At 55.5% G+C, this 11,934-nt stretch overlaps 1 protein-coding gene across 4 annotated transcripts; it reads left to right on the top strand.

Annotated features, from left to right (window-relative positions):
• The first annotated feature begins 791 nt into the window (after nucleotides 1-791).
• On the top strand, nucleotides 792-11,449 carry LGI4 (leucine rich repeat LGI family member 4). 4 transcript variants are annotated; one of them, XM_061387964.1, is made up of 9 exons: nucleotides 792-1,103; nucleotides 3,129-3,192; nucleotides 3,600-3,671; nucleotides 3,920-3,991; nucleotides 5,335-5,584; nucleotides 5,808-5,977; nucleotides 8,045-8,209; nucleotides 8,293-8,798; nucleotides 10,487-11,449. In XM_061387964.1, the coding sequence occupies exons 4-9, from the start codon at nucleotides 3,955-3,957 to the stop codon at nucleotides 10,799-10,801; spliced, it is 1,443 nt and encodes a 480-aa protein (XP_061243948.1). In that variant the 5' UTR covers nucleotides 792-1,103; nucleotides 3,129-3,192; nucleotides 3,600-3,671; nucleotides 3,920-3,954; the 3' UTR covers nucleotides 10,802-11,449. The 4 variants fall into 4 exon arrangements, with proteins under 4 accessions (XP_061243948.1, XP_061243946.1, XP_061243947.1 ...); XM_061387962.1 differs by lacking the exon at nucleotides 792-1,103 and adding an exon at nucleotides 1,648-2,344 and having other exon boundaries at nucleotides 3,133-3,192; XM_061387963.1 differs by lacking the exon at nucleotides 792-1,103 and adding an exon at nucleotides 1,648-2,344.
• Nucleotides 11,450-11,934: the final 485 nt, after the last annotated feature.

Here is an 11,934-nt window from a genome sequence, read left to right as displayed (position 1 = left end):
ACATGCACAGGCTGGCACACTGTGTTCACACGCTCGGAGACACCACCAAATCTGCCTTGATCTGTTTAGCCCCAAACCATCCTGTCCCTGGGATCCTGTGGCCCCCCCCAGACCCCTGTGGAGGACAACGCACCTGGCATCCTCACGGGCGGGCTGGGCTCACAGGCTCCGGTGACCAAGAAATCGGGGATCAGCTCTGGACTCTGCCATTCCCTGTGGAGTGAGAGAGCTTGAGCAGCCCAAGAGACTACTCCGTGCCTCGATTTCCCATCCTACAAAAAGGAGACGTCACTAAGGCCACACGTATCACTCTGGGTCCGGCTCAGAGGTCTCTGAACTCAACCTTGTCTTATTATTAACCCCATTTTAGAGATCTGCAAACCAAGGGTTATCAAAGTGGAAATCCTTCTCCCAAGGTCCCTCTGGTGGTTAAGGGTAGAAATTGCCCCTGTCTGAAAGAGACCTGGGCTCAGGTACCTGGCTCTGTAGGACACAGATCAGCAGCAGGTAGATGTACTCACACTCAGGCACAAGTGGCCCTCACACACACACAAATACACACATGCATGCATGAGTGCATGTGCACGTGGCCTCACAGGACCCTGGCAGCTTCAAAAAGCTCCCTCATCCCCATCTGCCTGAGCCTCTGCCCTCGATGGCCCTGTACCCCTGGGTCACCAGCGGTCCCGGTTAATGATAACCCTAATGTTTACGTAGCCTTGGGGAGGGGTGGTAAGGAGTCAGGGGGCAGGAGGGAGGGGACACCTGGCCAGCTTTAGCCAGCACCTGGTTTCCTCCCCTTCAGAACCAGCTGCTCCAGAGAGGAGAGGCCCTGCCACCTTCTAGCTGGTGATGTACCAATGACTTAACTTCTCTGTGGCTCAGTTTCTTCTTCTTTAAAATGAAAATAATAAGTGTATTCGACTTAGAGGGAGGTCCGGATGATTATCTGAAATGACCCATGGAAAACATTTAGAACACAGTCAAGTCTGGTAGACAGTAAGTGATCCAAAAAAGAAAAAAAAAGCTCTCACCATCATCATCATCCTTGTGATTCTTCTTATCGTAAATAGGAGTAAGAACCCAGCTGTGCTGAGAACTCAGTGAGTATGGATTTAAGCCTGTCTGTCTTTACTCTGTGTCCCTGGCCCTAAGTTCTTTATTTAGCTTTTCATAGACCCTGTAAAGAAGTTTCTCATCCTTGCCTTACATCTGAAGTTCCAGAGACTTGAAGGGCCTTGCTCAAATCACAGAGCTCCTCGGGTGCTGGATAAGCACTTGGTCCAAAATTCACCCCAACCTGTTGGGTACCCACTTTGCTCTAAACCCTCTCTATCCTCTCCCTGAATTATCTACACATCTGAGAAGTGGGTGCCACGATTGCCCCATTTGATAGATGGGCAAACTAAGGATTAGGGACCCAGATCTGAGTGGCCCCGCCAGAGCAGGTGCTGCTAAGCCCCTTGTCCTCCAAGGGTTCTAGGTGTGTGCAGCAGTGCCAGCAGAGGCTGTGTTCTCCTCATGCCTTAGTTTTCCCATCTGTAAAGTGGGAGTTAGTAATACCACCCACCTCACAGGCTGTTGGCGGGGCGGGGGAGAGCCGAGTAAATTCGTGTCAAGACTGATGCACAGCAAGCTCTCAATGAGCATTATTACTGCTATTTCACATTGATGGTTGAGTAACAAGGGTCATTTATTTCCTTTTGTTATTTAATGGATAGAATCTATCCAGACTGCTAAAAAGCTTGGTCCAAAATGAAAACAGCCAATATCCATAGGTTCTGACCTCCAAAGGAAGAGAAGCCACGGAGCCAGCTGCCTGGGCTTGCTCCCTGGCTTTGCCCCAGTTAGATAACCTAGATCGCAAATGACTGGACCCCTCTCCTCAGTATTTCCATCTGTAGAATAGCCGTATGATCGTCCCAGCCTCGGAGGGTTGTAGTGAGGCAGCATGAGCTAACAGATGAACTGGTAGGACAGGGAGTGGTACAGAGTCAATATTAAAGAAAGGGGTGGCATCCTCATCCTTTTTTTCCCCGGTTTGACTCCCTACCCCTAGTGGGTGGTGGGCACTCAAGGGGTTAACTTTGGGAGGGGCAAGAGAGGTTGCGGGTTTGGAGCAGGGTGGCTGTCCTGCCGAGCATTGCCACCAGAGGGAGCAGCTGGACCTGAGCTGGTCCCTTGAAGCCTCGGGGCCAGTGCCCACCACACCCTCCTGGAGCCAGGGGAGGGGGGCTGGCTGGGAGTGGCCTGGACGGCTCCAGCCCCTAGTGGTCTCTCCTTCCACTCCCCCTCCTGCCGACAGAGCCATCCGGTCCCCACCCTGGTGACATCCTCACACTCTGTGAGTGGAGTGGAGTGGGGTGTCTGGGGAGGGGGCTGGCTGGGAGGAGCCAGGGTAGCTCAGCCCCCAGTGGCCCCTCCCCTCCCATGGGGCCCTCTGGCCCCTTCCCCAGGGGCTGCTCTTCCTATGGCCTCTGACCCCCGCCTCCTTTCCCTGCTTTGCCTTGAGCGCCCGGTGCCCAGAGAGTCCCTTTCCCAAACCTCCCAGAGAAGGGACGTGGGAGGAGGGGAAGAAACTTCCAGGGAGCTGGAAGGGGGTGGGGGGGGGGAGAGGGACAGAAATAAAGACACCAGACAGACACACACACACACACACACACACACACAGAAGGAGAGGCCAACAGACAGACAGAGACAGAGAAAAAGAGAAAGAGAAAGACAACTCAGATAAAGACACAGAGATAGGGAGTGGGAAACAGACTAACAGAGTCAGAAATACAGAAAAGGAGAGAGACACAAAAACAGGGGAAAAGACATAAATGGAAATTTAAACACCGAAGACATAGAGGAAGAAAGACAGACTGAAGAGAGACTGAGAAAGAGGAGAGAGAAGCCGGGGCAGAGCGTGCCAGCGGGCGGCATGGAGGGTCTCCTGGCATGGGAGATGTAGTGGCCAAGACCTGGGCCGAGCTGGGAGGGCAGAGAGAAGCCGCTGCCTCGGCGGGGGTCAGGGGGCATGGGAGGGGCGGGAATTCTGCTACTGCTGCTGCTGGCTGGGCTGGGGGTGGGGGAGGCCTGGAGACCCCCAAAGGGAAAGTGTCCTCTGAGTTGCTCCTGCTCCAAAGACAGTGCTCTGTGTGAGGGCTCCGTGGACCTGCCCGAGATCCTCTCCCCGACCCTGCTGTCGCTGTGAGTGTCAGCCCTCTGGGGGCCTGAGGCTGGGGATGGGAGTCCTGGGACCCCGGGGGGCTGGAGGGCCCGTCAGGATCTTGGGAGGGGGCAGCAAAGGATGTTGGGAGTCCTGGGAGGGGGCTACTGGGATCTGAAAGGGAGCAGGGGTGGGGATGGGAATTCCAGAGGGCAGGGGCATCTTGTGGGGAGAACCTGGGGGGAGGGAGAACCATGGGGTGTGCAGAGTGCTGCCAGGATCCTTGCCAAGCGAGGAGGGCAATTGCCCGCCTCCCCTGGAATGCAGGGGAAATACACACACCCAGGATCAGGTTCCCTCCTGCCCCCCTCGGACAGGAGCCGGCTCTGGGATGGGAGTGGCGCACTGGAGCGGTTTTCTCCTCACCCACCATTGCCCACGTCCCCAGCTCATTCGTTAGGACCCGAATCACCGAGCTGAAGGCCGGCAGTTTCCTGAGGGTACCGTCACTGCACCTGCTGTGAGTGGGGTCAGGCTGAGTGAAGACCACCGGAGGGAGGGGCTGTCCATGCACATGCACGTGGGGGGCGGGGCGAGTGTGCACACTTACGTGTTTGTGCGTGTCTGTGAAAGTATCTTTATGATCCACATCCTCATACCTGTGTGTGTGATCATGCCCACGTGGGCTGGGGTTGGGGGGAGCCAAGGTTAACATGTCAGGTGGGGAGCAGTGACTCTGGAAAAATTTCTCTCTTACCCCCTTGCCAGCCTCTTCACATCCAACTCCTTCTCTGTGATTGAGGATGATGCGTTTGCGGGCCTATCCCACCTACAGTACCTGTAAGTGAGGCCAGGAGATGGGGGGCAGGAATGGGGGCCTGGGAGAGGAAGGAGGCACCCCTCCATGGCTCCTAGAGTGGGGGTAAGGGAGGAGCTTGTTGCCCTGGGGAGGAAGTGTCTGGACAAGGGATCGCCTCGGAGGGGCAAGACAGGGTTGAGGGCTCCTGCTCAGTTGTGTAATCTCAGCCTGCCTCCACGACCCTCTCTGTTTCAAGATGCACCAAATCCTGGGTAACCCATGATTGTTTCTGGTCCTACCTGACTTTCAGGAGACCAGGGAGGGTACAAAGAGGCCAGAGACGAGGAAATGTTTCAAATTACGGGGCAGCGACTCTGAGTTAGTTGGTGATGGTGGTACTGATGGTGGCGGTGGTGTTGACGGCATGACAACGCCAGCAGTAGCGTTGGTGGTGATGGTAATGGCTATGGTGCTCACAGGGAAGTGGTGGCGTTATGTGGATGATGCAGTGGGGATGATTTAGATAAAAATGGTGGACCCAAGGGTGATGGTGCTCTTGGGCCATCAGATGGACACTGACGATGAAGCCTGAAGGGTTGGTGTTAGTAATAATTATCAGTGCTGTGGACATTGGTGATTATGATACTGGTGGTGGTGGTGGCAGTGGTTTGGGGTAGGATGTTGGTGTAATGCAATGTTGTTGGTATTGGGTTTGGTGGTGATGGTAAAGTAGATATGTGCAGAAATTGTGGTGCTGATGGCAGGTGATGATGTGAGCGCTGAGGGTAATGCTGTTGGGACTGGCGGTGCTGGTGCTCGTGATAATGGTGGCAGTGTTGGTGATGATGGAGGCAGTGGTTTTGGTGTTGATTATGAAAGACATGTTCTTGGTGATGCTTATCAGTGTTGCTGCTGTGAGGTTGGATGATTATGCTGTTGATGTTGGTATTGATGACGGGAATAGCGGGTGATGTTGGTGTTGGTGATGGTGGTGGCGTGGTATGGGGTTGGTGACGATGGCAGTTTTGGGTACTGGGGTTGATGATGGTGGTAGAGGCATTTGACATAAAGGATGATGGTGCAGGTATGAGTGGTCATATTGGTGTTAGTACTGGTGTTGGTCATGGTGGCTGTGGTGGTGATGGTTCCTGGTGAAGCTGGCAAGGACCATAGGGTCAGGTTCTTGGCTCCTGGGATTGCAGGCTGAGACCTTGGTGAAGAGCGAGGCTCCTGGGAGGTGTTGCCCTGGGATGATGCAAGGTGTTGGGAGAGAATTCCACATGTTGCCATGGCCTGTGGCTACCATGGCGCAAGTTCCCCAACCACTGTGGGGCTACAGCAGGGAACCAGGGGACTTCCCCCTGACCGCATCTTCCCTCCACAGCTTTATTGAGGACAATGAGATTGGTTCCATCTCTAAGAACGCCCTCAGAGGACTTCGCTCACTCACACATCTGTGCGTGTTTCCACTGCCCCAGCCCACCCTGGGAGGCACCCCACACCCATCACCCTGGCATCATCCTAGGAGCTGCTGATGGCTTCTCCTTCTCTCCCTCCACCAGGAGCCTGGCCAATAACCATCTCGAGACCCTCCCCAGGTTCCTGTTCCGGGGCCTGGAGACACTGACTCATGTGTGAGGCCCAAGGGGAATGGGAGGGTTGGGGTGATTGGGGAACGTGTGGGTGGGGGAAGGGGACATCTGTGCCCATTCCTGGTTGGCACAAGTGAGTATGACTGTGATGGTTTTTACATAGTTTCCACACCATGGTGGGGCCCTAGCCTGGGAAGGGGTGGGGAGTGTGGCCCCCAGCGGGTTGGAAGCCGGGTCGCAGCCCCTCCCCGGCCTCTTGCCCCAGGGACCTCCGCGGGAACCCGTTCCAGTGTGACTGCCGCGTGCTCTGGCTGCTGCAGTGGATCCCCACCGTGAACGCCAGCGTGGGGACCGGGGCCTGCGCCGGCCCCGCCGCTCTGGCCCACATGCAGCTCCGCCACGTGGACCCCAAGACGTTCAAGTGCAGAGCCATAGGTGGGGGCTTTCCTGGAGGGGTGGGAGGGACAGCAGGGGCGGCCAGGGCTGAGGGGCTCACCTCCCTGCCCTGCCAGTTCCTGGCTGAGAGTCTGCTGAGCAAGCATCTCCCCGAGCCTCAGTTTTCTTACCTGTGAATAGGGGTAATACACCATGACACAGGACTCCTGCAAGAGAGTTCAGTGATGTACTTGGCACAAGACCTGGGAGGGGAGGCCCTCATAAATGTTCATTCTCATTGTTGTTGTTATTAATATGAAATTGACCACGTAAAAAATATTTCCTCCGATCACTTTGCTTTTCTGCAAATATAGTCTGGTACCTTTATGGGTACTGGGCAAAGCAGAGAACACAGGAGTGATGAAGCCAGCCCTGGGTCTGTCCTCACAGGGCCCACAGCCAGAGGCAAGCAGAGAGGGCTGGCCTAGAATGACCAGGGCTGAGATGGGGGTAGCACAGAAGGGTCAGGGCCAGGATTGGGGGAGAGAACCCATGGAGATGTGGGAGCCCCGAGTCAGAGCGGGGGCCCAGGCATAGCTGGAGGGTCTGGAAGGAGTGAAACTTTGAGTTCAGACCTGAAGATCATTACTAACATCATCCTCCTCAAAATGTAAGATAAGTTTTTGGTCTTCAGAATTCATAGAACAAGGCAATTTAACTTAGTCACTCTTGGTTCAGTTATTCAACAAACACCTACTGAGGTCCACTTGGTGACCAGCTCTGTAAGAGGCAGTGGGCACACTGTGGTGACCAAGATAACCCGGGGCCTTTGCCTCACGGGGTCACAGTCCTGGAGGTGGGGAGTCAGGCATTAAATAAAACTTTGCACAGTAAATGAATGGTGCCCATTGTGATAAACACAGAGGATGATGAGAGACTTTAGGGGTTGGTCCTACCTTTCCTGGGGCATTGGAGAAGGCTTCTCCAAAGAGGTAGTGCCAGCTGTGGCTGTAGCGAAGTGGAGGACAGAGGACGGGGTCAGCATGTGCAGTGACCCCCCAAGGCAGCACAGAGCTTGTCCTGACTGAGGATGGAAGGAGGAAGGTCTGGCCTGGAGGAGTGAGGAAAAGAAGGACACAGATGAGGTGTCTCACCTGCAAGGGCCTCTGCAGAACTTCGAAAGTCACAGAGAAGGTGGACTTTATCCAGAGGACTGTGGGAAGCCACAGAGGGAGGGTTTTGAGCACAGAGTGACATGATTTGATGGCCATTTTTTAAAAGATCCCCTTTGGATGGGCATCCTTAGCTGTTTGGTTCGTTGATTGGACCCGGGCCCCTAGAAGTAGGTCCTGGCATGTAGAATGACGTATTGTCACCTGGAGTCCACCGCCATTGTCCAGTCCATCACACTGGACAATCTGGGTGCATTGTTACCATCAATGCTAAGCTGCTGTAACAGAGGGTCTAAATACCATGAAACAAAGAAAACAGAAGGGTCTGAGGTGAGAGTAGTTCAAGCCGGTGGGGCAGCCCCTGGGTGTTCTCCTGCTTTCCATGGTTGAAACCAAGTCGTGACCCCACCCACCTGCCAGTTCACAGGAGAAGGGGAAAGGGACCTAGTCCAGGACAAGCCGTCCTCCTAGAAGCAAGGCGAGCACTAGCACCATCACTCTGCTCTGGCTCACGGCCACCTGTCAGGAGGTGGCGTCGGGGCCGTGCTGGGCTCACGGCCTCTGATTGGGTGGCTTTGTGGCCAGATGCAACCCTGTGTGATGGAAAACAGGAAGGATGGATTTGGCTGGACAGCTGGCTCCCTGTGCCTCAGTTTCCTCCTCTGCAAAGTGGATATAATAACAGAATATACCCCACAGGGATCTTGTGAAGTTAAATGAATGATGAAAGTGCTGTTTCTAATTATTTGATGATGCCGCACAGTTTAGAAAACAGACTATCACCGTGTGGTTGTGAGTTAATACGTCCATAGATAAAAAGATTCCACTGTGTATCCCCATGAGGTCAGCACCATGGCGGTCCTCACTGCAAAGACGCGCAAGCTGAGGCTAGGTGATGAGGACCCTTGGGGGTCCCCCTGGCCTGTCTGACTCTCTCCCCTCCCCCTACCTCCAGAGCTGTCCTGGTTCCAGACGGTGGGAGAGTCAGCGCTGGGCGTAGAGGCTTTCTCCTACCAGGAGGAGCCCTACATTGTCCTGGCACAGCCCTTTGCCGGCCGCTGCCTGATCCTGGCCTGGGACTACAGCCTGCAGCGCTTCCGTCAGGAGGAGGAGCTGTCTGGTAAGCCCCCTCCCATCCTCCCACCTGCCGGGTGGCCTGCCCAGCTGGTCTAACAGGGCCCCCTGCTCCCCTGCTCCCCACAGCGCCCTCGGTGGTGTCCTGCAAGCCGCTGGTGCTGGGCCCCCGCCTCTTCATGCTGGCCGCCCGCCTGTGGGGAGGCTCACAGCTGTGGGCCCGGCCCGGCCCCGACCTGCGCCTAGCCCCACTGCAGGCCCTGGCCCCACGGCGGCTGCTGCGGCCCAATGACGCCGAGCTCCTGTGGCTGGACGGGCAGCCCTGCTTCGTGGTGGCTGACGCCTCCAAGGCGGGCAGCACAACACTGCTGTGCCGGGACGGGCCCGGCTTCTACCCGCGCCAGAGCCTGCATGCCTGGCACCGGGACACGGACGTCGAGGCCCTCGAACTGGACGGCCGGCCCCATCTGCTGCTGGCCTCTGCCTCGCAGCGGCCCGTGCTCTTCCACTGGTTCGGGGGCCGCTTCGAGCGGCGGACGGATATCCCCGAGGCTGAGGACGTCTATGCCACGCGCCACTTCCAGGCCGGCGGGGACGTATTCCTGTGCCTGACACGCTACATCGGGGACTCCATGGTGAGGCTGGGCGCAGTCCTGCGGGGTGGGCACAAGCTCCACCTGACTGGCAGCGGCTCACTCCCACTCCAGGCTGGCCTCTTAAGCACTGACCCAACCTCACACGCTGGCCTCTGAAGGCTGACCTGCCTGACAGCCGACCTTCCTAATATAATGATCTTTGAGCTCTGACCCTATCCCAACGCAAACTCCAAGACTGTGACCCCTTAAGACTGTTGTTGTTCGGTTATTCAGTCTTATCTGACTCTTTGTGACCCCATGGGCTGCAGCACACCAGGCTTCCCTGTCCTTCACTATCTCCTGGAGTTCGCTCAAACTCACGTCCATTGATTTGGTGATGCCATCCAACCATCTCATCCTCTGTCATCCCCTTCTCCTCCTGCCCCCAATCTTTCCCAGCATCAGGGTCTTTTCCAATGAGTCAGCTCTTCAAATCAGGTGGCCAGAGTTTTGGAGCTTCAGCTTCAGCATCAGTCCTTCCAATGAGTATTTAGGGTTGATTTCCTTTAGGATGGACCGGTTTGATCTTGCTGCGCAGGGTACTCTCAAGAGCCTTCTCCAGCGCCACAGTTCGAAAGCATCAATTATTTGGTGCCGCACACAACTGAAGTGACTTAGCAGCAGCAGCAGCAGCAGCAGCAGCCTTCTTTATGGTCCAACTCTCAAATCCATACGTGACTACTGGAAAAACCATAGCTTTGACTAGATGGACCTTTGACCCTAAACCACTCTCCATCTCCCAACACTGACACTGGCCCCAAGATTCTGATTCTACTCCCAAAATGACACACTCCAGTACCTACATTTAAAAAAAAAATTTTTATTTATGGCTGTTCTGGGTCTTCGTTGCTTTTTGCTCAGGCTTTCTCTAGTTGTGGCGAACAGGGGCTGGTCTTCGTTGCAGTGCACAGGCTTCTTACTGCAGTGGCTCCTCCTGTTGCAGAGCACAGGCTCTGGGCGCGTGGGCTTCAGTAGTGGGGCACACACGCTTAATATTTGTGGCTTGTGGGCTCAGTAGTTGTGGCTTGCAGGCTTAATTGCTCCACGGTGTGTGGAATCTTCTCGGACCAGGGGTCAAACCCATGTCCCTTGCCTTGGCAGGTGGATTCTTACCCACTCTGCCACCAGGGAAGTCCCCAGTACTTACATTTAACCACAGCCACCACACCCTGAATCCCCAGGGCTGATGGCCCACTCCCTCCAGCACTCTCTGGAGTGAGATATAGCCACGGGCAGGGCTTTTAGCCTGAGAGGCACTGATATGACTCAGGGGTTCACAGGGTGTCTGCGTGGGGAGCAGACTGTAGGCACAGGGACAAGAGCAAGGAGACCAAGAAGACCAGGGAGGAGGTTATGTGATGGTCCAGGAGGCAGGTGACTGTGGTTGGGCCAGAGTGCGGCCAGAGGAGATGCGAGAAGTGCATACCATCATAGGTGAAACTAACTGACTCCAGGGCTGACTGATTCTATGTGGGGCTGAAGGAGAGAGAAGGGTCCAGAGTGACTCCAAGTCTGTGGGCTGAGCAGCTGGTTGGTGACATTTAGGAAGATGAGAAAGCTGTGGGAGTTTGTGGACCTAAAGGCCTCTGTTCCTGAGCTATTTCAAGTCCTCTGGAGCCTAGGGGACCACTGACCGGAAGGCCTGGCCCTGGGGACCCCAGCCCTAATGAGCGGCCCCCCTCCCACAGGTCATGCGCTGGGATGGCTCCATGTTTCGCCTGCTGCAGAAACTTCCCTCTCGAGGGGCCCATGTCTTCCAGCCACTGCTCATTGCCAAGGACCAGCTGGCCATCCTGGGCAGTGACTTCGCCTTCAGCCAGGTTTTCCGCCTTGAGCCTGACAAGGGGCTCCTGGAACCACTGCAGGAGCTGGGGCCCCCGGCGATAGTGGCCCCTCGGGCCTTTGCTCACATCACCATGGCCGGAAGACGCTTCCTCTTCGCTGCTTGCTTCAAGGGCCCCACACAGATCTACCAGCATCATGAGTTAGACCTCAGTGCCTGAGGCTGGAAGGGATGCTGGACATGGCTGGCAGGGGGCTGGCATGGGGATTCCTGGGCCTCAGGATGTCCCCTTTACTGGCCTCCTGGCCCTATTCAGAAGTGACAGCTGGTCCTGTGAGATGCTGACCACAAGCCAAGTTCAAGGCAAGAGCTGCCCTTTCAGTCTTAAGCGACTTCTTGGCTGGGAGATGACACCCATCAAAGATGACTTGGGGGCTCAGGCTGGGGGACGGCTGCATGGAGCCGGTAGACAAATCATGGTGGGAGGGTAATGTGAAGAGCTCCATGAGTTCTGGAGAAGTCCTCCTCAACCCACTCCCACCCCTTCTGTTCTCTGTAAAAGTACTGAGAAGGCGATAGCTTGCCTTTTCCTTCTAAACTCAATCCGGCCAATCGCTTTTAGTGCCCGCCTTCATGACGTCATCAGTCGCTGGGCAGTTTTCCCTGCCGGGCCTGCTAACTTCCTCTACTGCTTGTGCGCACGCCTGCTGCCGAGGCGGAAGCCCAGCGTGTTGTTCCTCTTGCGCGTGCGCGAGGAATAGGTGGGAAAAAGTGAGTTTTAGCCGGGAGCCAGGGTTGCCTGTCCCGGGTCGGTGACACGATCGCGGACGGAAAGTGCATGGGCTCAATAAACGCGCTGTGCACCCGCCCACCGGTTGTTGTGGGGTTATTGGGAGAAGGTGTCTCCTGTGGCGTGGGTTTGGGGTAGGGAGGAGGAGTAGTGTCACAGGAGCTGTATTAAGGAGAGGGGAGGTGTCCCAGGGTGCATGCTGGCTGCCCTTGGTGAGCTTTCACGAGGTCTCTAAGGAGTGTGGGCTCCTATGGGGGGCCTTGTGGGGTGTGCAGGAGATATAAAGGCATTGTTAGAGGGTTAGGTCATGGGGTTATTGTTGGTCTGTGTATTCCAGGAGATATTTGGAGGTGTCTTGAAGGGTTTTAGGCATTTTTGTGGCTCTTGGGGACTTTTTGAAAGTCTTATTGGGTACTGGAGACTGTGTAAGGGAGTTCAAGCCTGGTTAGAGGTGTAGCCATTATATTGTGGGGAATAATTTAAAGGTCTCATAGGAACATTTGGGTGTTAGGAAGCATCTTTTATAATGAAGTGGGATCTGAGGTGAGTGAGAGGGCCATGCA

The sequence above is a fragment of the Bos javanicus genome, chromosome 18 (genome assembly GCF_032452875.1).
Source record: "Bos javanicus breed banteng chromosome 18, ARS-OSU_banteng_1.0, whole genome shotgun sequence".
NCBI classification, from domain to species: domain Eukaryota; kingdom Metazoa; phylum Chordata; class Mammalia; order Artiodactyla; family Bovidae; genus Bos; species Bos javanicus.
This window is presented reverse-complemented; position numbering and strand designations above follow the sequence as displayed.

Bases quoted from the DNA above. Each gene is read 5' to 3' on its own strand.
- LGI4 (XM_061387961.1), top strand. From the start codon at position 3,020: ATGGGAGGGGCGGGAATTCTGCTACTGCTGCTGCTGGCTGGGCTGGGG. The intron at 3,193-3,599 runs GTGAGTGTCAGC...CCACGTCCCCAG, and splicing joins TCCCCGACCCTGCTGTCGCT to CTCATTCGTTAGGACCCGAA. The intron at 8,799-10,486 runs GTGAGGCTGGGC...CCCCTCCCACAG, and splicing joins GCTACATCGGGGACTCCATG to GTCATGCGCTGGGATGGCTC.